At 40.4% G+C, this 23,791-nt stretch overlaps 1 protein-coding gene across 4 annotated transcripts; it reads left to right on the top strand.

Moving 5' to 3' along the window:
* The first annotated feature begins 7,470 nt into the window (after window positions 1–7,470).
* On the top strand, window positions 7,471–23,715 carry LOC121673334 (NXPE family member 3-like). 4 transcript variants are annotated; one of them, XM_042046555.1, is made up of 6 exons: window positions 7,471–7,565; window positions 8,671–8,720; window positions 10,676–10,845; window positions 17,955–18,715; window positions 20,358–20,431; window positions 23,420–23,715. In XM_042046555.1, exons 3-6 carry the CDS (start codon window positions 10,753–10,755, stop codon window positions 23,698–23,700), a joined length of 1,209 nt encoding a protein of 402 aa, XP_041902489.1. In that variant the 5' UTR covers window positions 7,471–7,565; window positions 8,671–8,720; window positions 10,676–10,752; the 3' UTR covers window positions 23,701–23,715. The 4 variants fall into 4 exon arrangements, with proteins under 4 accessions (XP_041902489.1, XP_041902486.1, XP_041902488.1 ...); XM_042046552.1 differs by having other exon boundaries at window positions 10,633–10,845; XM_042046554.1 differs by lacking the exon at window positions 8,671–8,720 and having other exon boundaries at window positions 7,480–7,565; window positions 10,633–10,845.
* The last annotated feature ends 76 nt before the right edge of the window (window positions 23,716–23,791 follow it).

The following is a 23,791-nucleotide window of genomic DNA, read 5'->3' as shown; positions in this document are numbered from 1 at the left end:
AGGTGAAACAACTAATTTTGGAGGCATCAAAGGGGGAAAACTTGGTGAAAGTAAATTTTTTATGGAAGCCCTAGATGTTTCTTGACATTTCCTTTGTTATTAGGACTTGCAAGCACAAAGACAGGGCAACTTATTTTAACTAATGCCTGGGTCAGCTGTTGTCCTTATTAATGTGTAACCTATATATCCAAAAGTGGTTTTATGTAGGTACAGCAAAGCATGTACCGCCAAATAGTCAGCTTTATCTTACTTTTTTGGGCAAACTGTGAAATACTAGAAAGTTTTTTTTTTCTAACGTTCTGAAAAGTTTTGCATGTGTAGAAGATGAGTTGCCTAAATATAGAGAAATCAAAGAATGGTGAAGTTTTGGATTAGGTTTTACAGGGCTAAATGTAATTAGTTTGTATATACAGAAAATATTTTAATCCTGACCATTAAAATACATACAAGGAAAGACATAATGACGGATACAGTGGAAAAGTAAGGAATAAAACTGGATATATACTTAAAATTGTCTTCTTTTCAGCCCTGTTTTGAGCTCTCAAAGAATCATGATGTGGAAATATCATAGTTTAATATATGGCTTAGCATTTACTCATCTTTGTTTAGCTAAATTTCCATAATCTAGGTATGTAATATTCTTTTACCTGGATAGGGATGCACAGTTTCCTTTGGAGATGATGGAAATTTCATAAAAGAATTGGAAGGCCTAAAATATATCTGAAACTTTCCTGTGTTAATATTGTATTCTTTCCTTTTGCAAGGCTTCATGTTCAGCAGAAGAATGTACTTTGTAGAAGAAAAGCTTATCTCTTGTGTTTTGTCCTGGGCTAATCCTCCAGTGTTAGTGGGAGAGAGAACTTGGTTATTTGCCGGGTAATGTTGCCAGCTCTGTTGTGAGTACAATTCAAATGCTTCTTTAATTTGCTTCAGAAAAATCAGATAAATATAGCTCGGACTATTTAAATTGTACCACACAAGTAGTTTTGCCCCAAATGAGATAGCTGGCACATGCAAGCCTATTTTCAGCTACTCTGTGGCAGAAATGACTCTTTTGCCTTTTTCTCTGAAGGCTGGGACAAGTGGGTCTATATACCATAAAGCAAGAAGGCATTAAGACTGCAAATTTTATTTTACTGTTTCTGAACCACGAATGTCCTTCAGCAAATACTTAAGAAAGTCCTTGCTAAACTAAATTGTAGAAGCCTAGCAGTTGTTGTTAGTTAAGTTTCTTAAACAACCGTAGGTTCTACTATTTGCATGCAGCAGTTTAAATATTGCACTTAGCAGCCAGTCTCTATATAAAAAAAAAGGGTTTTTTTTTTCTGAATAATGTTTGTATTTGAGCTTGCAAATTGTTTCTGGTTTTTTATGAATTTGTATATATTGTCTGAACAATTCTAATTTTTGTTTCTACTTGTAGCAGGTTATTTGATGAGCAAAAATGGAATATATGTTCCTTTGAGATTACCTGGGTAATTTTTACTGAATTTGATGTTCTAGTGTGTCTCACACAGATACACTTTCTCCTGAGAGGATAGAATTGTAGCAGTTAGTGGAGACTGACTGATGACAATAAAATGTATAAACTGGTTAGTTCCCCAGCTAATAGAAAATACACTTCTTCTTTTTCCTCCCGTTATATTAACTTCCCCCCCACTCCCCCCTTGAGGACTGTGCCACCCAAATAAGTATGCATCAAGTATTCATAAAGTCTTTCAAAATGTCTTCTTTTAATAGTTACACTCTTTTTTTCCCCCAGATTGGCTTTCTAGGACAAGTTACTGAGAAACACTTTCTGTATGCCTGCCAAAAAGTTGTGACTTTGTCTATTTTTAAATGTTTTCTTTGTCAGTAATGGAAAAAACACAGGATCCCTTTCTTGCAAAAACATAAGCCAGTATTTATCAGGAAAGGTGCTTTATCTCTTGGAAAGTGCCGTGCCAAATTTTATTGTACAAGAGCTCTCAGTAAGAATCTTTTTTTTCTGGCTTCATTACATTTGTAAGTATATGGACCAAATTAATTTGTAGCATAATTCTACTGAATTAAATTTTTTTGGAGACTTTCACAGGAGTATTCTACCTCTAAACTAGAATTTGAGAAAAAAAGAACAATTGGGTATTGATTTGTCTTTCTATTTCTTGCTGTTTTCTGTGAAGAATGGTGGGTGGTTAAATTGGTACAGTTCATATATTTTCTATAAGTGTTTACATTTTGGATTTATTGTTTCTTAAGTATTTTGTTTGTATCTCTGAGTTTTGAATTTTAAATAAATGATTTGTACACTTATTGAAAATCTTAAGGTGTACTTTATATTGACTCTTATGGCTATAGTCATAATCTTGCAATTGGAGGGCTCTTCTGGAGATGGGAAGCTCAGGAGTAAAAAGCAAGTGATGATAAGGTAAGCATTAGCTCAGACATCTGATGGCCACTGTTCCAGTGCCTAGGACAGTAAGCGGGTAATAGGGTCCTTGAAATGAGTTCACCAATGACACTGAAATTGTCATTGGTGATTTGCAGTCCTTTGTTTCTATTGCTGGCCCTCTTTCATGTTCTTCATTACCTGCTGTGTTTAAATTAAAAGATGTGGCAGTATTCTGTACAGCATTTTCTAGAGAGAGAAGACTAAGGGCTTATCAAGAGAAACACCATCACAACGTGTGGGGTTGCCTCTCCTACTCTTTTGGCTGTTCATAAGCAAATGAAGACTAATTAAAAATCTTTCAGGCTTTAACAAAGGAAACAGTCGAGGAGCTCAGAAATACATGAAAGTCATGTTTTACTGCAACACCGTTCTCTGAAAGGTGAAAAAAATAACAACAATAACAAAAACTAAAACAACAAAGTTTGTTTTGCTTAATTCAACATGTAACACATGGAGGTTAGTGGACATTTTCGAAGTCTTTACTATGTGTTTCTACTTCATTACACCAAAGAAAAGACTTTGTGAGTGGGACTCTTGTTGCTCTTCTGTGAAGGTATTTACTGTAGGGTGGTGAGGCACTGGAACAGGTTGCCCAGAGAAATGGATACCCCATCCCTGCAAGTGTTCAAGGCCAGGTTGGATGGGGCATTGAGCAATCTGCTCTGGTTTCTTGCTGTGGGCAAGAGGGTCCCTGCCCATGGCAAGGGGTGTTGGGGTCCCTCCCCCTGCCATGGGGCCCTGGGAGAGGGGCCCTGGGGGGGAGACACGGGGTTTCCCTGCCCCTGGTCAGCCTCATTTCCCATTGGTTGGTTTGGGTTCCCTGATAACGCCAAGGACCCTCGGGTCCCGTGACTGGGGGAGTTCCTGAGCTGAGCCCCGGCCATGCGGCTGGAGAAATAAACGTCTCTGAAACATCTACCACGAATCTGTCCATATATACTTCGTTTCCACGGGACTCCTGGTTTGAAATATGCTTGTTGCAGTAATCCCCGCTGCAACAAAGGGGGTTGGAACTAGGTGATTTTTAAGCTCCTTTCTACCTCATTCTACGACTCTATTTAAAAGTCAGAAATAGGCATAGCTAAAGTAACTCCACTTCAGGTCTGAAAAGAGAAGAGCAGAGCCCTTTTCTTTTAGAGTAAAGACCTTAAAGCTGTACTACTAAGTTTAAATGGTGTGTTGTAGGGATGGTAACCATAGCACTTCTGGAGCTCAGGTTGAAGGTCCCTTTTGTCCCTGGCTTTTATTCATATTTGTCATAAGATCAGACATTAAAATCTTTGGCTAGATTTGGAAAATAAAGGGATGGCTAGTGGATGGGCCCATTTTGTTGAAATGGAAATAGTTGCTTTTAATTTTACGGGCTGAAATCCTTACCTCTTCTAGGACTTACTGTGCATCCTAGCCCACTTGTTTGTGGGGTGGTGTGAGAAGCAGAAAAGCCTTTGGCTCTTTGTAAGCACAGCCCTGTGTTATCAACACTGTTTCCAGCACAAATCAAACACAGACCCACCCTGGCCACTGTGAAAAAAATTATCTCTATTCCATTCAAAACCAGTATAGCTGTTCTTTCTGGTATGTGTGAGATTATATTAACCAAGGGAAGGAATATCAGAAAATTGTGCACAAGATGCCCAGATCAAACAAGTCACAGCCTCTGACTTCTAAGATACTTTAAATTGTGAGAATTGAGAAGCCCATGATCATAAAGGATGCTCTGGAAAATGTAAATCCGACACACTGCGTTTAAAATGTTCATGCGTTGGACTGAAAGCCATACATCATTAGAAAAGCCCAGGCAATTCTCAGACAATGCAGGGCTGTGAGAAGCAGCAGTCTAGCAGTCAGGGCTGTTTCCTTAGCACTGTGCTAAACTGCATTCAAGCAGCAGCCTTTGGGAAATCTCTTCCTATCTGTTGTTACACCAGCTGAAGTCATCTGGTCCCCTGAGCATTTGCAGCGTGTTTTCTGGTGTGGGAAGTGCATGGAAGATGTGCTGAGCAGGTTATCACTGCTTATGTCTTAGAGTCTGTGGGACCTGGGGAGAAACAGGACACACTGGGAAACTCTCAGTTTCAAGCAGAACTCACTTTTCTTCTTCCCATCAGTATTTCCTACAGCCCCTTCAACCTGAAGTTTAGGGCAAATGCATGTGGTATTGGAGCCCACGTTTTCAACACTGGCTCTCCAGCTGTCTTGTACTGCTGAGCTCTCCAGGATGGAGTTCATCCACTTGTCTTCTTCTCATTGCAGCTTGTTCATTCCCAAGCTCAGAACTTTTATAGCAGATTTGCTTTCCTTTTGGTCTCTGATTCTTTGGTTTTACTCACACATACTGAAATTTTTAAGCGTATGAAATAGGTATTATTTTACCTGTAGCACAGGTAAGCTACCTTTCTCGCCTGCTTTCTCATATTCCTAGCTGCCTGATGCTTTCCTTCCTTTGGTGTAGCAGGGTCAGTGTTAAATGGGCAGGATCTACTCTGGGCAGCCTTTGGCTGAGATGGCTGTGGCCATGTCCATTGTCTGGTGGAGAAATGGAAAGGGAGACCAGGAAGAGTTTCTCTTAGGCCCAAAGAGGAACAGAGCCACCTGGAAGAAATGGGAACTTGCCTCTGGAGTGGGAATGCAGCACAGCTCATTGAGGTGGGTTTGTGGAAAGGCTGATGGTGCCTGAAGGTAAGCTTTTCTGTAACCTTTTGGAAAAGGACTTGAGGAAGCTGGAAGAGAATTCTTCTGACAAAAGCGTTATTCCTTTACAAGCATTGGATGGCGTGAAAGCCATCTGGGTGGCACCAGGCCAGCTAAAGACTTTTTCCACCACTTAAATAGACCTTAATTGTTGCTGTGCCTGAAACCAAGGCACATGGCAAACGTGTGGGCAAGATGAGAGTGAAATTTGCTTTTCTAAGGACTGCAGAAGGACAAGACCCAGATGACTGTGGAAGTGAAAAAGGATTGGAGAAGTGATATGAGGGTAATGTAGCAAAAGGAGACGATCAAGATGTCTATAGAAAGGGAACAGTGTCTGTTGTGCTCTTTGCAGACTGTCCAATGCATTGTTTGTTAAACCTCATCATACTTCAGCACAAAAGCATGTTACAGTTGCTCAGGGAGCAAACCAAAACATTCCCCAACACTTGCCTATAATCAAGAATGGGTTCAGTAGTCCCATACGCATTTTCAAATATACTGTGTCATATTGATTATTCTTTGCAGGTAAGGGAGAGAAGGGCAATGGGGCCAAGGGCCTAGCAAAACTTCATCTTACTGCATGTAATTCTGGAAAAAGAAATAAGGAAAGGCTGATTCTTTCTCATTATCTAGCTTTCTGTACTCATCTCAAAATAATTGCCAAGTGCTTCTGGTGTAATAAACAAGGAGGGATGTAAGGTGAGCGACAGCTGCTGAAGCTGTAGTTCTTTTGGGACTAATGACATTTAGATATTGCATGGTCATGAGGTAGAAGAGACCTCACCAATGTCATTGACACTCAACTCATAGCCAAAGAGCCTTTTACATGGTGCTTTGTATAGAGCATGGGGGCAAACAATGAGTAATTGGTTTCTGGCCTCTTTGTGCAAAAGGGCTTACCATGTTAGAGATTAGAAAGGCATATTTGATTCATTATTAGGCCTTCATCAAGACTAACTACAATGATAACTGAAGAATTTATAGAGAAAAGTAGCGTGGGGATCCTTTCCCATCCCTGAGGGGTGGTGAAATGTAAAATATGGCAGAAGATAGCCTAGCAGTACCTATTTCCTTAGATGAGACAGATTTTCTCACTGTTATCACCTTCCACGCCTTCAACTCCCAACATCACTCCAGATATATTAAGAGATGGGATAATGCTTGGCATTTGACACACTAATTAGATAATTTTGCCTTAGGTTGCACTTTGAGCTGGAGAGTTTGTAGGGGAATTTGATGCACTGCATGGCTTATGAAGGATGAGTGAAGAGAAATGAGATTGCTATAGCACTGACAGACTTTGTATATTGAGATGAAAAAAAAATCAGTATCAATTATCTTTCAAAATACTTTCTTTTCAATGTATTCTTCTTATACAGCCAGATGGCTTTCAATTCTTGACCTACAGCGTATAGTACAAATAAAAGCTGGTGTCTGTTGAGATTTTTGCTTTCTATCTCTATCAGGTAACCACTGTTGTAAGATGCAGAAAGGAAGAGAAAAATAGAGGTAAGGTCACTTCTTCAAAATAGCTGTGGTTGATGGGGGTGGGGGCAGAAGACAAGAGTAGGCAATTAATGTTTATGTTAATATTGGCTAAAATATTGTGTTCACAAGAATATTTCAGCTGCTCTGTCTTATTTCTGGTTTTAAGCAACCCACATACTTAGTAAAAATAAGCTCAAGACCTTAAGCTGTACTCATCCAAAGAACTGCTGGCAGGTGTTTTGGCATTCCCAAACTTATGCAGTTTACAAGTGTTTACAAAGCAAATTACAGATGTCCTGCCGATTGAAAGTGCCACCCGGCTCTCGTGCAGGGCGCAAAGCTCAGCACTGACTGCACGCATGTTCTCACAAAGCATCTTAAGTCCTGCCTTCAATGCAGCTGCGTTTGCCCGGTGCTGCTGTGCTGGGCCGTGCCGGCTCCCCCCGCTCAGTCCCTGCAGCTGCTCCGTGGCCAGGCTCCCCTTTCACAACCTTCTCCCTGTCCAAAAGGCCGCCTCTCCTGCCCCCTGCTCCGTGCGCCTCCAGGCTCGACAGCGTTTGAGCTACGATGGATCGCGTCAGAGCCTTCTCTCTTGGCCGGGGCTGCGCCTGCGGACCCACGGTAATGCCACCCGGGCCACAGTGCCCACCTCCGCGCCACCCTCTCCACATCCTGCTTTCCTTGGCTTCACCGGCGGTGGCTCAAAAATTACAGCGATGTTTTTGTTGGGGTTTGCGTCTGTTTTCACTGCCCCTTGCCAGCACAGAGGCTGCGGCAGCGGCCGCGGGAACAGAGCCGGTATCGGGGCGGGGCGGGAGGAGGCGCGGCGGCCGCCGCCGCTGTGTGGGGGGCGGGGAGGAAGGAGGGGCGGCGGGAGCCGTGCATTTACAGCGAGCGCCTCCGGGCCGGGGGCGAGGCCGCCGCCTGGCCCGGGGGAGCGCCGGGGGCTGCGGTGAGGGGGCGCGGGCGGCGCGGCCTGCGCGGCTTGCCGGGGAGCGGGTGGAACGCGGGGCGGCGGCGGGGCCGGGGCCGCTGAGGGAGGCCCGGGGCGGGAGGCGGGTGCGGGGTCCCGGGGTTGGCGGGTGCCATCCGCCCGCAGGGCCGCCCTGCCCGCTCCGCTCGGATTTCAGCGCGGCTTCCTGCCGATCCAGGGGCTGCCTTGTGCCGCTCCTCGCAGATGCTGAAGCTGCCTTTTGCCGCTCCTCGGGGATGCCCACCCCGCGGCACCCTAAAAAGTACCTTTGAAGCAATAAAAGAGAGCTGTGCGGTTTGCATTGCCGGCAGCGGTGCTTCCTGCTTGCTGTCCCCGTCCCTGGCTCGTGGGTGCGTGTCCGGTCCCGTGTTCCTCGGCCGGGGCCGCCGCGGGGGCTGCGGCGCTGGCCCCGGAACGTCGTCGGGCTGGGGGACTGCCAGCGCCCCGCGCCCTGGGGAGCAGGGCGGAATCTGCAAAAAACAGCAGCAAATCTGATTTTCCGTGCTGGCAGCCACGGGAGCATCAAGCCTCGAGCCCCTGTGCCCCAGTGACATGGTTTGGGCATCGCCAGAGATAGCGGCTCCTCTGCCTTTGCGATTTGCAGGACAAAATTTGGAGCGGTTGCACTCACACCTGCTTGTGTATCGCTGCTGGCTTAGAGAGCTGTGGGGATGGGGGGCTGACAGTAACGGACACTTGAAAAAAACCCAAACCCACAGTCCCGTAATGGAGCATGAGGCATAATTTAATGATGTGTTCATAAAAATGTCATTACATCGGTTTTTGTTTTTAACCTTGGGCAAAATGGGGCTTGTGATAACATGGAACAAAGCTGAGAGAAGTAATACTTAGCAGTAAATAGCAGAGAATTCAAAGGCATAGCATTGAAGTTTAAAATAATCAAATACTTTAACAAAATCCCTGGTTTATTGTAGAAACAAAAGTAATTTTACAAGTAAAAAGTCATAACTGCCATTTTATTTTGTGCCACTGTAAGCAGACCACCAAGGTATGAATTTTATAAAAAAAATATTTGTGTGTGTTTCTATAGATAAATTTATTTTTTTAATTTATTGTTTCCAAGGTTATCTGGCCTTTCATGTGGATGGCTTCAGAGAACATTTCAGGAGTAGGGTAAGAACCTAAGGCTTTTTGGTGTACTTACAGGCTTTCCTTATACAAGAAATGAACGGGATCAGTTGTTCAGGGCTGATGAAACTGGCAGTGTGTTATGCCTTTAGCATAAAGAAAGCTCTAAACCTGTACATTTAAATGTTTTAGGACTTGTGAGATTTACAGATGGAAAGTTTTGAATAAAAACACATGGAATAGTGTTTGTGGCCTTTTTAGGCATCTGAAATAACATTCTATTAATTTTCAGTGTCTTGTGCTTTTCAGTGATGGAAAGAATTCTCAGCAACACAAGTGAAAATTCTGTTTTTCGCTCTTCCTCAAATGGGTAGATATGTCCTTAAAATAGCATTTTCATGTATTTAGGTATATTTATTGTCAATTTAGGACCCAAGCTGCTGTTTTATGCAAATTTCATATTAGTGCAGAACTGTTCCAACAAAGCTGCATTTTTGTGGCATTTTGATACTTTCACTTTAATGGATGTCCTGCTCTTTCAATGCTTGTTCATTGGTCAGAAATACAATCTCTATAATTCTCAATTTGAAGCTATAATCTCTATAATCCTTGTAAAGCAATTTGATGTGTGGCCTATTTTGAGGCTGTCCTGGTTATAATGGTAATGTATTTCAGTTTTCTAGCCTATATTCGTTTGATAAATAATTTAATTAATTTTTATATTTAATGTATCATTACGCTTCATTTAATTTTACACAGCATTTTTCATATAGTCTTAAGATTATATGTACTATGTATTTATACTATCTTAATAGTATAAATTCTCAGTTATACTATTTATAGAAAGTTATACAAAGTTTATATAATCATTTGATTATGTTGTTGCACTTGGTGGATGGTTGTATGAGTAATGCTGCTTTGAGAATACTAGGTTTGGAGAGATTGGTGTCTTTTGACTGTCTCTCCTTGCCATCTGTTTTCTGTTTCCAAGTTTAGAGCTTCTGCATGAACAGTACCCTTTTTGCTTGCAAAATGACTGCATCAAAATTGTCCTCCTCAGAAAGAAAGGAAGGTTTAAGAATCATTCTGAGCAAGCATTAAGTTGTGGAAACTGAATCAGTGGTGTTAAGTCTGTGATTTTATAGCAGATCGGCTGTCAAGCAACCTTAAAGGAATAATATTTTATGGAAGTTAAAATTTATGAAAGACAATACTATTATTAGATTAAAAAAACCCCAGAAACACAAAACCCAAACACACCCAGAAGTTTATTTTTTAAAAATTTTTAGAGCTGCGTATGAGTACCTGAGGTAAAAGGAATGATAAAACAGCAAAAGAGGGAAGATGTAATGTAATGTTACAGGTGATGCGTGAAGTTAAATTTTGGTGCTTTCAAGTCTCTTAGATATCTCCTCTTTAATGCTACAGTTGATTTATTTTTCCCCTCTTCCCAAGCAGAAAACTGGAGGAAATATCTTTTACCTTGCTTATCCAAACTTGTTTCAGACTTAGTCTTTAATAACAACTTACTGGAATGTGTAAACAGGTAAATGGGAGATGTCTAAACCCACAAGTTTCTGCTATAAGTCTCAGTCTGGTGATGTCTGGATGGTGGTGATGTCGTATAGCAGATAAAGAGGGTAGTGGTGATTTGTTTTGGTTTTTTTGATTGCCAGACTGAAATCTTGCACTCTTCTTTTGCCTTTTTTTTGGTATCAACTAGGGGTGACACCAGCTTTATGATAAGGGTTTGCTCTGACATGTCCAAGAGAATTATGTAATGTGACAGATAATGCTGCTCAGATGAGTTCCACAAAATGAATCTCTGTTGACAGTTCTGTTGTACTAGTTATTGCCCTGCAAACTCCCACCATTTGTAAGCTTTCAGTGTAAAACTTGACTTCAGTTCTGGTAACATTTTGGGGACTTAATACAGTTTTTGCAAATGCACTTGCAGGAATGAAGTGGAAGTTAACTGAATTCTCTTGTGCTTTGCTGAGACGAAATGACATTCATGTTTGTGGTGAATGGAAGTCATGGCAACGTCTAACATGGGAGGGAAAGACTCGACTGGACCATGTGGCGTGACTCATTCAGACTGCAGCTCTTCTGCCTGCTTATGGCAGTGCTGGCTGTTGTGGTGCTGGTCCATAATTTTTTTCAGTTAGAGGTAAGTAGAGCCTGTTTCTTCTCCAAGATGGCTTGAGCAACATTATTAACTTTTGTATGTAAGGTTAGGGTTGTACCTGACTGACAGCATTTAGGCATAAATTGGAATCACAGAAAATTCATAGTGAAAGGGATGTCTGGAGGTATTTAATCCAGCACCTTCTCCAAAGGACTGACGTCAGGGTTAGCTTGGATTGCAACAGGGTATTTTCACTTTTGACAATATTCAAGGACACTCAGATTTCACAACCTACCCCGGCAGTCTGTTGCAAAGCTGCATCCCTCTTACAGGGAAGAATATGTGCCTTATGTGTAACAGGAAGTTGCCTCTTATCCTGTTGGAGTGTACTTTAGTTCCTCTGTAACTCCCCTGTAGGTTGTGAAAGACTGCAGTCTTCTCCAGATTTAAAAAAAGAAGGTTTGGTTCCCTTAGAGTCATTCCAGTTCCCTAATCATCTCAGGGGTTCTTAATTGGTCTTGCCAGTTTTACTCTGGTGTGGGTTGTCAAAAAACCAGACACAATGTTCTAGGTCTGACTTCACCATGGTCAGGTTGAGGAGAACTATAACTTTGCTCAATCAGCTGATTAGGATCTTGTTAATTTCTTGCCACAATGCTGTGCTGCTGACACATGGTGAGTTTGCTGTCTCCTGGAATCCCTGCAGAGCTGTTAGCTGGCTTGTTCATCTCCGGCCTGTACTGATGCAATTTTTATTTGCCTTTCCCTTTTTCCCTCTGCTATGTCTGTCTTGCATATTTCTTCATTTTACTTATCACTTTAGTGCAGAGGTACTTTGAAACTGCTTAGTCAGTAACCCCAGATTAAAGTCAAGGCAGATGAGGATCTGTCTTTGGGAGCCCTGGAGGCTGGCCCTGCCCATTGGCTGCCTGCCTGGCCGGGCATTCCAGTGCTCTGCATTTGGTGGATGAACATTGTAATTCTTAGCCTAACAGCTCCTTAAATTATAGCTGTCCTTTGTGCATGGGAGCCAGTCAGTAATTGCTTTATGCTTCTAAGTTGTGTATATGATGCTTGCAGAATCTTCCTGCCTCCTGGCTAGTGATGCCCAAATGAAATGATCCAAAAGAGGGGCTGTAAAACCCCCTCACCCCACAAAAAATACAGTTGAATTGGAAGAGGATCACATAAGGGTAAGGAAAATGTTTGAGAAGTCTAAAATCACAAGTGACTCAGGATCAATAACTGAAGAATGAACATTCATTACCTATTCCAGTACTAGTGGACACATTAAATAAAAACTGCAGATGCTGATTTTAAAGGAAGCAGGGATGTTCTTTCATGGATTGCAGAAAAGCTGCAGAAGTCCTTGCAGTAAGACTTTGTAGTTACTAAAAGCATATATTAAAAAAATCTGGATGAATGCACAGAAGAAAAATCCATTACCAGAGACTAGATCTTAAAGAGGTCTACCCTAGTGTTTAAGAAGTCTAAACCATAAAGTGCTAGAAACTGTGTTAAGTCTACAGGAGGAAATAGCACAACATATTTGGTCTCTTTTCTTTTCCCACATCTCTGCTGTTGGAAACTATTGGCAATCAAAATACTGTTTGATGGATTTTTGGTTCAAGTTAGCATGATCCATTTTGTGTTACATGGGAGGTAGCTCTTGTTTTTTCTTTCTGTGGTTTTATTTTGTTTTGGTTTTTGACCTAGGATGTTGCCTGAGGACTGCTGATATTTAGAATCTTAAACTGTTTTCTTTTCATTTGAAGATTACTTTTCTTAAAGAAAAGGGCTCTGGCAGTGCTTTGAGAGTGAAATGGAAAATGCAGGTTGGGTGCTCGCTCTGTGCTTTTCCGTGCCACTGTCCATGATAAGTGTCTTTGTGGCTTTGTTGCCCTTTACATATCTGCTATTCTAAACTCAGTTAAGTATTGTGTTGCTGGTAAATCTTTACGCTGTAACATGCAACTCTAACCTCTTCTGTTGTCTTGACTTTTCTGAATGGACCTGCTCCTGTATTTGTCTCTGTCTTGGCTCAGTTTCCCAGGCAGTCTAGTATAGGCATTTAGGCTGATTCTTTTCAGTCAGAGATCAAAGCCAGAAAAAAATCTTTCAAAGCTTTCACAGAATATCTGTAACCAAATCTGTTCAGGCTCTGGAAGGAGAGCTTATCGTTGGTTACTGTTGAGAACATGTTTGTAAATGCATCAGACATACTTCTCATCCCCAAATCACCCAACCTGGTTGGCTAAAGCTCAAATCTAAGGCAATTGTCAGCTACCCCCCACCTAGTCTCCCTTCTATTTTTGCTTTAGGGTTTTATACTTTTTCATGCTGGAATATTTCCTCTTAATTTCTTAAGCTATTAATGATACCCTCTCAGCAGCCCTATCCATGTCAGAATTTTATTTTCCTTACCTTGTGTTTAAAAAAACCCCAAACAAACAAACAAGCTGTCCACAAAACATTTGATACCCAGCTCCTATTATTTACTTTGCTTTTTAGTATGGAATAACTACTCCCTTGAGGTCACATAGTTGATCATGTAGTACCAGAAGAAATGTGTTTTTATTTTATTATATTTTTTTTTCTGTGAACATAGCCAGACAGATAAAATGTACAATAATTTTTTGTGAAGTATTGGGATGTTGCCTAAACATCATGCCTTCAGGATACAGGAGAGTTTGTGTATTTGTACCAGTGGCCTTTAGAGTGACAGAACCACTTCAGGATTGGTTGTGAGCACTGTTTTATTTAAAAGCACCTAGAAGAGAGAGTGTATGGGGAGAGGGGAAGTTTCTTGCCAGGATGATGTATGAAATCAGACAGCTGAAACTGAACAAAATAACTGTGTAACAAAGTTTTTATTTCTTGCTGCTAAATTGCAGGTGCCTACAAAAGATAACTTTATCTTATTCCAATTATTTCTGGAACATTTGACTGACAGGTGATGGCTTTTGAGGATTGGCTTTGACACTTAGAGTAGTTCAGCAGCCTCTCAGTGCTGTGAGATGGTAATGATAGAGAACTGATTTCATATCTGTCTTAGACAACAAATAAAGTACTTGGAGTGTAAAATCACTGAAAATAAGATGACTGACCTTTCAGGAATTGGTATTTGTTCAGTTTCAGATGTTGTCTGCTGGAACTTTTATTTCCCCACCATGCCTGTTGCCTCGGAATCTCCTGTGTTATTTCCTGCTCTAGTGACAGTGACTTAGGCAGGTTTGCAGCAGCTCTTTGGAATGTACCAGGCCAAGGCAGGAGTTAACAGTTGGTGGAAGATACTGGGCTTTGAGATGGAGTTCCACCTTTTCAGCAACAATTTCCATCAGCTACCTACATTATGGTGTTTAACTGAGGACAGGTGTTCATTGCAGATCTACCCAAGTACTCTGTGACTCCTTCTAGAATATCTTTGAGAGCATTATTGCCTGGGTTGATCTGTATGTTATATCTAATTTTTGCTTGGTTGGCAGTGAGAATGCCAAAAGCTGAGGAGATGGGCTGAAATTTCCATCAGTTATCTTAAAAATACAGCTTCCTTTTTTCCTTTTTATGACATCTCTAATGCAGGAACTGCTAGTGGATTTATTTGTGCTTTATTGACATGTAATCCCTTCTGTCCTGCCTGTGTTACTTGGCAGACATCCATTAAATTACTTTGTGGTCACATTTGGGTTCTGTCTAGCTTGAAAATGCAGGGAATTAAAAAAAAGTAATGATAGAAAAAAAAAAACCACAAAAGAGAAAAAATCAAACAAACTCTTCCTACACAAACAAAAACCCCTCAAACCCAACAGACAAATAAGTAAAGTCCCTTGGAAATTGCACTTAAAATACATGACACCTTGAATGGAGCATACCTGGAAATAAGCAAAGCAGGTGTTATCCAACATGGAGCCTGTAATGAACAGTAAAAGAATCTGTTTCATAAAGGAAGAGCACTCTTGAGAAATCCTCTTTATCTGTTTTTATAAAGGAATTTTATTTAGTTTTGGCTACTAACTACAGCAGAAAGCCCTCAGTTCTGCACAGTTTCAGTATGACAACACAGAGGAGCCAGAGAGATTTGGAAATGCCAGGAGAGAGTAGGAAACAGTGTGGACAAACTAAGTTAATTATTTGCCTCAGGGCAGGCCTTGCCTATCCATAGGGGGAGGAGACTTAAGTACTTGTTTGGAGCTGAGCCTGGGAAACACTTAAGAAAGGAAGATGGTTTGGAAAGCTTTTCTATTCCAGTCAAGGATCTTTGGTATATTAATTGACTCTGGAGCTTTTTCTGCCTCTCCTGGCAAAGGTAATCTCTGCAATATTTTCTCCTGTGAGTAGCATACATGGTGTAGCTTATTTTGACACATAAGCTTACAGTTCTGCAACAAAATGGTCCTGGTTGGGCTTGAGAGAGGGCTGTAAGGATGCACAAGGATGTTGGAGAAAGAATGGTCCTTCAGGATGTTGAAGAAGCTCTGCTTTTACCTTCATGGAGCTTCCCCCTCAGGCTCTTTGAAGAGAGTTTGAGGAAATATTTGTGGTATGATCTGTTCTGTTTAATGGGTCATAACCTGGAGATGTTGAAGTAGCAGTGCTTGTCCTTGTTATCAGCTGCATACAAGTGAAGAGCTTTGGCCTTGTGCTCTGCTAAAAATCTGTGTAGCTGGACTGACTTGGAGACATTGAACCACGTTCTGTTTTCTGAATGAGTTTGTTGGTTTGTGTGTTCTCTGCACCCTTTCCCACTGAAGGATATAGGTATGCCCCTGGAAAGACTTCAGAAAGCCTAGCTAGGCCAGAAATGGCATCTTCTACATCTCTGACAGAAAGACTGGGTTAAAAACCCAGAGGAAATTTATGGAAGATTAAAAATAGGGATATGTCAGTCTTTAAGCTGTCTTAGATAGCCATTTCTCTTCTTAATTTGAAAGGGTTTCTTTTTCCCATGTCCCCCAGCCTGAAGTACCAACCATTGAAGAACCAACTGAAAAATAGAAACTTTCTCTTGGGAACTTACACTGAAAACAGCAATTAATCATACATACATATTCTCCCTTTCCACCCCCCTTTAGGAAAATGCTTAAATATTTTTGCTGAGACATTGTTACCAGCTTATTGGATGCATCAAAATATATAGCTAACTTTTAAAAATATTTCCATACAGTATTGTCTCTGTGTGTATATATATATATATGTATATATATATATATATATATGCATGAGCAAGTGAAGGGAAGAAGTTGTGAAGGTATCCAAAAATAGAAACTTAGCTTAATTCAAGAATGCATGTAGGCAAGATTTAAAGTAGAACTGTGCCTGAGTTTCACTCTCAGCTTTGGCTCAAATTTACTGGATTTATAAAAATAATGTGTGGCATACATCTGCAGATTTGCTTGCTGTGATGGAAAACAAAAATAATTATGAATTATCTCAGATGGCCTTCAGGGAAAATTTATTAAAACCTGGGTGGGAATATAAAACAGAAGCAAAAGCTTCTATTGTGATGTTAACATCTGGTGTATAGATGGGTATGTGTCAATTTACATTTTAGAGCTACAATGTAGCAATTCACAGTTTCAAGTTTTATAGTTAATTTGGATATCAAACAAAGAAGATTTTGTGTATCCATCCTACATCCTAATGTACTCATCCTCTTACTCTTAAGCTGATCAAAACCAGCTTCTTATGTTACAGACTTCAAAAGCCTATCTGTTTCTATTGCTTGTCAGGTTTACCTCTCTTCTAAAAAATATGTTGAATCTCAGGGTGGTTCAAATGATTTTAATACACTGGTGATATTTCCATGGACTAAAAAAGGTATATAACAATGAATAAGGCTTTAATATGAGTGCTGTGACTTTTAGTATATTGATGAGCAGTTAGTTATGGAGGAAGTAAATGGGAAACACTGGGGTATTGGTAAGTACAATGATATTTTAAAAGATTTAAAATAATGTAGTTTGAATTTTTTAGCAATCTTTCAAATCTAAACTACTATATCATCTGATGCTATGTGAATGGTATAATTTTAATCTTTGTTTGAAAAACAATTTTCCTTCTTTATGAAATAGAAGTATGGATAAGTTCTACTATATATACCTGATAATTAATTGCTCATTAACTGCTGAGTTTGTGTGTATTTGAAGGGTATGTTTGGATTTGCTGATGAGAAGTCTCATGGGTAGCTCTGGAGTCTTAGGCTGTGCTATTTTTAAAATTGTCCTGATACAAACCTGCAAAATTATGTGATGTCATAAAGAAGGTGGTATCTGCAGTCATTTGCATGAAAATACAGTTTTGGACACTGATGTCAAGTTGCAGCAGAAGCCCCCTCTCTTAGTCTAGCATTGTATTTAACTATTTTCATTTTTAAACTCTTGTGTGGATTAGGGGATTCTTTGCTTGCTTTTCGTTTGGTGCTAGAAGCAGCTGTATATAGATTTTAAAATCTTATAAATAAACAAACAGGTTTTTTGCCTGTTTAGTCCTAGCTTGTCCTACACTATTCTACTTGCCAACTGGCTCATGAATTCATTGTCCCAGAAGGCTTGGGCTTTTGTTCTTTTATTTCTTTCAATGTGCACATTACAGGGAAACATGCATTTCAGATAATTAGCCAAGAAGTGGTGTGAGTGTGACCAGATAAATGACTGCAGCTGCTACATGCAGCAGACTTCTCTGGAAGGCGTGTGCAGGGGGTGCCTCGGCTTCATCGGCAGCGCAGCATCTCAAAGAAACCCTATTTCCTTGCATTGCATTGGGCAGCTGTCAGACCTCATGGTGCTCCAAGGCTAAAATGTTACCGCAGAAGAAAATAAAACACGAGTTACAACTTAATCATCCAACCTTTTTTTTCACATGGCTGATATTTAGAGAATATACTGGTAGCTGAAATACTGCCATACATTGGATGCGATCTATTTAAATGCTTGTTTGCCAAAGCAGGGTAACCACAGGTTGCCCACCTGTTTCCTTAGAAATCCCATGATCAAAGTAATAGATTTGAGTCTTCTAGTGAAGTTGCTTCATTTGGTCAGCTTCAAAGCTGTGTAAAGCAAAGCCCAGTTCTTGGGATCATTTGCTGACAAAGCATCCATTATTCACTGTGTTTCATTTCATAGCACAGCTTCAGGTAATCTTTTTCTCCCCAGCACCTGGATGATGACACAGTTTCAGGATCGAATTGGATAACAGAAAACAATGTCCAGCATTCTCTGTCACAGACAACCAAAACTACCAGGAAGCCTTACTGTGGGTACGCGCAGCAGATCTTGTCCAAAAGGGAACAAGCGGAGGAGGAATCGTTGCTTGCTGCAATACAGTGGCCAAAGCCCCCTGATGGCAAAATCGCCTTTGCACAAAGCACTGATCCCACACACAGTGACTTTGTGATTGTGACACCCAGCAGGTTCTTCAAGGTGGGTGACCAGTTAGAGGTACTCGTTCGTATGAAGGATTTCCAAGGAAAACCCAAGCAGTATGGTGGAGACTATTTACAGGCACGAATTCACTCTCCTGTGCTGAAAGCTGGAGCAGCAGGAAGGATTGTAGATTGCCATAATGGCCTTTACAAAGTCTTCTTTACCTTGCTTTGGCCAGGAGAGGTCAAAGTTTCTGTGTCACTTGTCCATCCGAGTGAAGCAGTCCAAGTCCTCCTGCGTTTACGAGAGGAAAGGCCGGACAGAGTCTATTTCAAAAGCTCTTTCAAGTCTGGGAGGTATTCAGAAACTACAGAGTGCAACGTTTGCTTGCCTGGAGGTCTCCCAGTCTGTAACTTCACAGATCTCTACACGGGTGAGCCATGGTTCTGTTACAAGCCTCGAAAGCTGTCCTGTGCCAGCCGAATCAGCCATGCCAAAGGTGGATATCTGAAAGGTCTTCTGACACAAGAGGAAAGCCTCTTTTTCCAAAGGTTTGTATGTTGTTGAATTTATATATACTCAGTCAAGTTGTTTTGTTTGGGTTTTTTTTGTACAAACTTTAGCCTGTTGCTTAAATATGACACATTGCCTTAGAGGAGGAGTGTATCTGCAGGACCAGGTGTTTGATGTTAGTTGTTGAATAGTCTGTTCCCCTCCATTCAGCTGTGCAAGAATCTTAGACAGCAATCTTAAAGAAACTTGGCATGTAGTTCTCTTTCTGTGCTTTGAATTCAACCCTACTGAATTTTACAAGAGCATGCTGTCTAAATCTCGTGGTGGTTTGGGGGACTGTTTTCTTCTTTTCTGTTTCCATACCTACACTTGCAATATCAATAACAATGCTTTGAGAAGTATTTTTGGCCAAATCTAAACTACCTAAAAAGGGCCTGTGTTTTAGGCTTATTTTTACAGAAATTACCAACTGATTTTGTCCTCATTAAAAGTCATCTTAAATGTGATGCAATGTGTTCCTTGTTGCTCAGTATGACTTTCAAATCTTAGAAACAGTTTTAAGTCAGTCATAAAGAAAACACCTGGTAGAACAAATTGCTGAGCAATACCCATGCAAGTGGAAATGATCTGTGCATGCTATTTCAAGTGTCAAACGAAATTAGTTTCACAGTCATATTTTATGTCTGCATTCAGCATTTTAAAAAAACTCAAACCATCTCTTAGTGTATGGGTAGGTGTGACGGAACTGCTTCTGTATGAAATGGCACAGCTGAATTTAGATAAAGTTAGTTACTGTGTAGTTTCAGAGTTGTAGTTGTAGGCTACTGCCTTGCTCTCCAACAAATGTGTTGAAGGAAAGTCTTTTGGCAGTATGTTCACTTGAGGCCTAAATTGGGGAAATTTTGGAGTAGCGGCTCCAAATAGTTTAATTAGGAAAGCATGTGTGCATGGTTATAACCAAGACCAGGAATAAAAGTAAGCACCAGTGTAATTTATTTTGGCTCTTCCTTATCAATTTTGTAAGTGGGTCTTTTTGGCTTTCTGTGTCTCTGGTAGTTCACCTGTAAAATGTAGCTTATATTTATTGGTGATGTTTCCATATGGGAATGGGAAAGGTCTTTTTCTTGGTTTTGTTTTGATTGTTTATTTGTTTCATTCAGCTCTGAAATCCTTTACCAAAGGGGCTTACAGAAATTCCAAATAATTTATTTCTTAAATGGTGGAAAAAAATAAATAGACAAGGATTCTCTTCAAAACAGTAGCAAAAGACAGAACAAGAGCTTAGTATTAATGAGCTGGGAGCTGTTGCTGCTGCCACGTACCCTTGGTTTGTCACCACATGTTCTGCAATCTGGGAACATCTTTGTGGCTAATCCCCGAAAGCTTCTTGCACACCTCTGATTGCTTGATGGCTTTATTGAGATTTGTGTCGGTGCAAGTGTGCACAAGAGTTGTGTCAGTGCCATGAAATTTTGAATTTGGATTCGGAATAGTGATGGTGGTCTTGAGGAAGTTAATGTGGAATGAATTCAGCTATAGGAAGTAGGCTAAACTTAGAGTAAAAAATTCATAGTACTGTGTGCTTATTTGAAGTGGATTAAGAAAAAAAATGAGATTAATATTACCTTTGAATTTTACAGTAAATTTTACAACTGTTGCTGTGTTCATTTTTTGTTCAAGTGACGTGAATATCAAAAGGCCGATACTCTCCAGTGGACCTGATTCAGTCATTGTAAAGCCCAAGGCATTTACAGGTAAAGTGAGCTGCAAAAGATTCTTGTTTGTAATTCATAATTAAATTTATAGAAAGGAAAACAGGCATCAAATAATAACAATTCATTTGTTTTCTTAGTATGGCGTAAAAATCAACATCAGATTTGCACTGAGACAATGAAGGCTTTTGGGTGTTAACTGTAATACAAGTTCAGAAATAATGAATATTTTTTTCTAAAATTACATACATAAATGGAATTTTTAGCAAAAGTAAATCAAAAGAAGAGTGAAGTTTGTTCTCTTGCCAAAAATGTCTTCTTTTTCCCCTAGCATTTACTCACACTAAAATGTCTTAGAGTAACTGCTTACCAAACTCTCAATCTAATGAAAACAGCTGTGTGGTGTTTCTAAATTTCTTTCTTTGTTAAGGATGTTGTCTAACAGATTTTGATAACTTGCATTCAGGTATTACTATAATTTGTGTTACCACAGGATGTCAGAACCTACAGTTCTGGACCAGAACTTAATTATTCTGTGCCTTTCTAAGAACAGAGCAAAGACAGTCTGTACTAAAATAAACTTAGAGGTTTTATCTCATTCATATCCAAATGCAAGCTCTTTATGCTTCTAAAAAGTCTGCACAAAATGTGATACACAGAGAATTATTTCTTAAATGAAAAGTTTTAATATTTTTTTTCATAAGGTTATAGGAGACTTTTAAGGTAGAGTTACTGACCTGACTAATAGTCTGAACAGAAAGCAACTTAAAGCATTTCTTGCTTTAAGTTTTACAGTTCTGCTACTAGGTTAGCAGCATTTTACCTCCTGCCCCTTTTCTTTCTCTAGGTCCTTTAGGTGATGTGTTTTTGCTGCTTTTTCAATCTTGTATATTTCCTGACAGAAACGGCTGCAAATTCAAAATTTGATTGTCACCCTTCTTCCAGGAGCTATGAATGATCAAAACCTGCCTACATGTCCTGAGGATTAATGCTGGGTTAAAAATGGTTGATAGGAATAGCACATTTCCTCAGGGAAATTCCTTCCATGTACCGCAGTCTCTGAATAAATAAACTGAACTCTTTGGTATGATGCTTGTGAATGTGGGGATTTGCTAGGATTGATGGTACACACAAACTCATTGTTCTGCTGTTGTTCTTTTTGTACATGTTTTTTTGTGGGGTTGTAAATGTAAATCAAGTTTTAAAGTTTCTGAAATACAAGTTTTTATTTCTATGCTTGGTTTATAACTTCAGATTGGAGCTTTTACTCTCTTTTATAGAATCTCAAAGTAAAGGCTTGCTGAATTTCTGAATTCTGGGCCAAAACTGGTACAACACTATGCACAGACTTGAAATGCTGATTTACTGTGGGGCACCCAAAAGTTGGTTTAGTACCATTGTTACATATATATATGTGTGTGTATGTGTAGACAAAGCGTCCATTTAAAAGGTAAAAAATGGGATTGCTTTTACATCAAACCTTAGAATCAAACAAACTCAAGTTGTGAATTCACATTATGAATTAGTCTTTAACTGCATGACCATGTGAAGGCTTTTTTTTCCCTTTCTCTGTGGGATTCCTGTATATAAATATTGGATGAGTCTACATTATTAGTTGGGATTTTTTTTCTTCCTTCATTGTCTCTGCTGTCAGATTTAAAGAATCATCCAGAGATAAAATTTTCTGATGGCTTTTTTCTGTGGTAATTGTGATTATATTATTTGTGTTATGTAAACATAATAGTAGTTTGTTTTTTACAGTGTGCCTGTGAGGTCTAAGGAGGTTAACATCCTCTAACCTCTAAGGTTAACATCTACTAATGCAACATGCAGAGGATATTGAATAGAAAAAGAGCAATAAAAAATGCTTGTTAGGAAAGATGTTTATGGTTGGCTCTATCTGTGTTATAATGAAGCATCTATCAGAGGATGCTTTTGGGCCCTGGAATTCCAGTGCTTGTACTTTTACATCATTAGAACAGTGCCTGGCATGATTTTGGCCATGGCAATGTGTGCTTTATCAAACAGCTGTAAGTTATGACAGGGCATGGACTGCTCTTAGCAGTCTCCACACCAAGGTGAGTAGAATTGTTTAAACAGCTGGAAGTGTCTGCTCCATGCAGCTGGTGTTTGTGCTGGGGAAGATCTCCCTGCTTGTTCAGCTGAGGTATTTGAATATACAAGTGGCAAAGGAGGAACTTGAAACAACCTCAGGGAAGTTTGATATCACTCTGCTTACTAAGAGAAATATGGCAATATTTGGCTGACATAACCAGGAAATTGCAGTTTATCTTCCTGTAATCTCCTGTAATCCTGATACCTTTGTTTGAAAGGTATCGCTCAACTTCTGCAAGTTAAAAAGGCATCCTATGGAACAGAGCTTCCCTGGTGTGTAGTTGCTCCTCAGGCAGTAAATGGGGAGGGGGCTAGATAGCAGAGAGAAAGTATAAAATCCATGGAATTAGAGACTCTCATAATTATCATAGTCAAATGGCACATATAACGTTTTTGGTCGTAGCTTTAATTCTGGCATTTTTGGGGTTTGGAGGCCTTATGGTTCAGACTTCACTCTTCCACAGGAGGAGTTTTTTGCGGGCTTGTTTGGGGTTTTTGGTGGGTTCGTCTTGGGTTTTTTGGATGTTTCCCTGAGTGTTACCGGGTTGTCCCGTGGGGTCGGTGTCCCCGCCGAGCAGCGCTGCCGTGCGCAGGCCGGGCGCTGGAGGGCAGCAGTGCCCTGCGGCACGGAGCCGCCGCGCTGGGATCCGCGCCGGGACGGGGAAGATGCTCCGCTGGTCTCCCTGCCTCCACTCCTCTCTGCCTGGACTAACACCCACCATTGAGCACTTCTAGCTCAGGGTGAAAGGCGTCAGATACTTTTTTACATTAGCGGTAGAGATACTGTTTAATTTAAATCAAATTAGGCTGTATTCGGCCACCCAGCTCTTGTCAGCAGTCACTGACTATTTGTCCAAGAAGATTATGGAGGCTGCTTTTGTTGCATGTTAATTTCAAGGGATTTTTCTCTTCCAGATTCGAGCAGTATGGACAGAGCTGAAGATCCCACAGCTTCCCCTTCTGGTTATTATTATGAAGACCAGTGGAGGTCCAGAACACACTGGATCCATAATTTTAACAAATCAGATGATATAACTGAGTGCTTACAAGGAAAAGTAATCCACTTGTTTGGAGACTCTACAATAAGGCAGTGGTTTGAATATCTGACAACTTTTGTTCCAGGTAATTTTTTTTTTGGCTTTGTCCTTAAAGACCTTTGCAAAGCTTTATTTCTCACATCTCAGACACACAGCTGATTTTACTAAGTGACAGGGACAAAACAAAGGAAGAGGAAAGACAGAACCTCATCAGAAGCCGTGACAGTTAGTCAAATGTTTGAGCAGACAC

This window comes from Corvus kubaryi, unplaced genomic scaffold, assembly GCF_017639235.1.
Source record: "Corvus kubaryi isolate FWS band 111438036 unplaced genomic scaffold, C.kubaryi_AGA036_p1.0 65358, whole genome shotgun sequence".
Taxonomy (NCBI): Eukaryota; Metazoa; Chordata; class Aves; order Passeriformes; family Corvidae; genus Corvus; species Corvus kubaryi.
This window is presented reverse-complemented; position numbering and strand designations above follow the sequence as displayed.

What these genes read in the sequence shown, in the direction of transcription:
- LOC121673334 (XM_042046555.1), top strand. Translation starts at nt 10,753, where the DNA reads ATGTGGCGTGACTCATTCAGACTGCAGCTCTTCTGCCTGCTTATGGCA. An exon ending in ATAATTTTTTTCAGTTAGAG is followed by an intron (nt 10,846 to 17,954) that starts GTAAGTAGAGCC and finishes TTTTCTCCCCAG; the next exon opens with CACCTGGATGATGACACAGT. An exon ending in GAAAGCCTCTTTTTCCAAAG is followed by an intron (nt 18,716 to 20,357) that starts GTTTGTATGTTG and finishes TTTTTGTTCAAG; the next exon opens with TGACGTGAATATCAAAAGGC.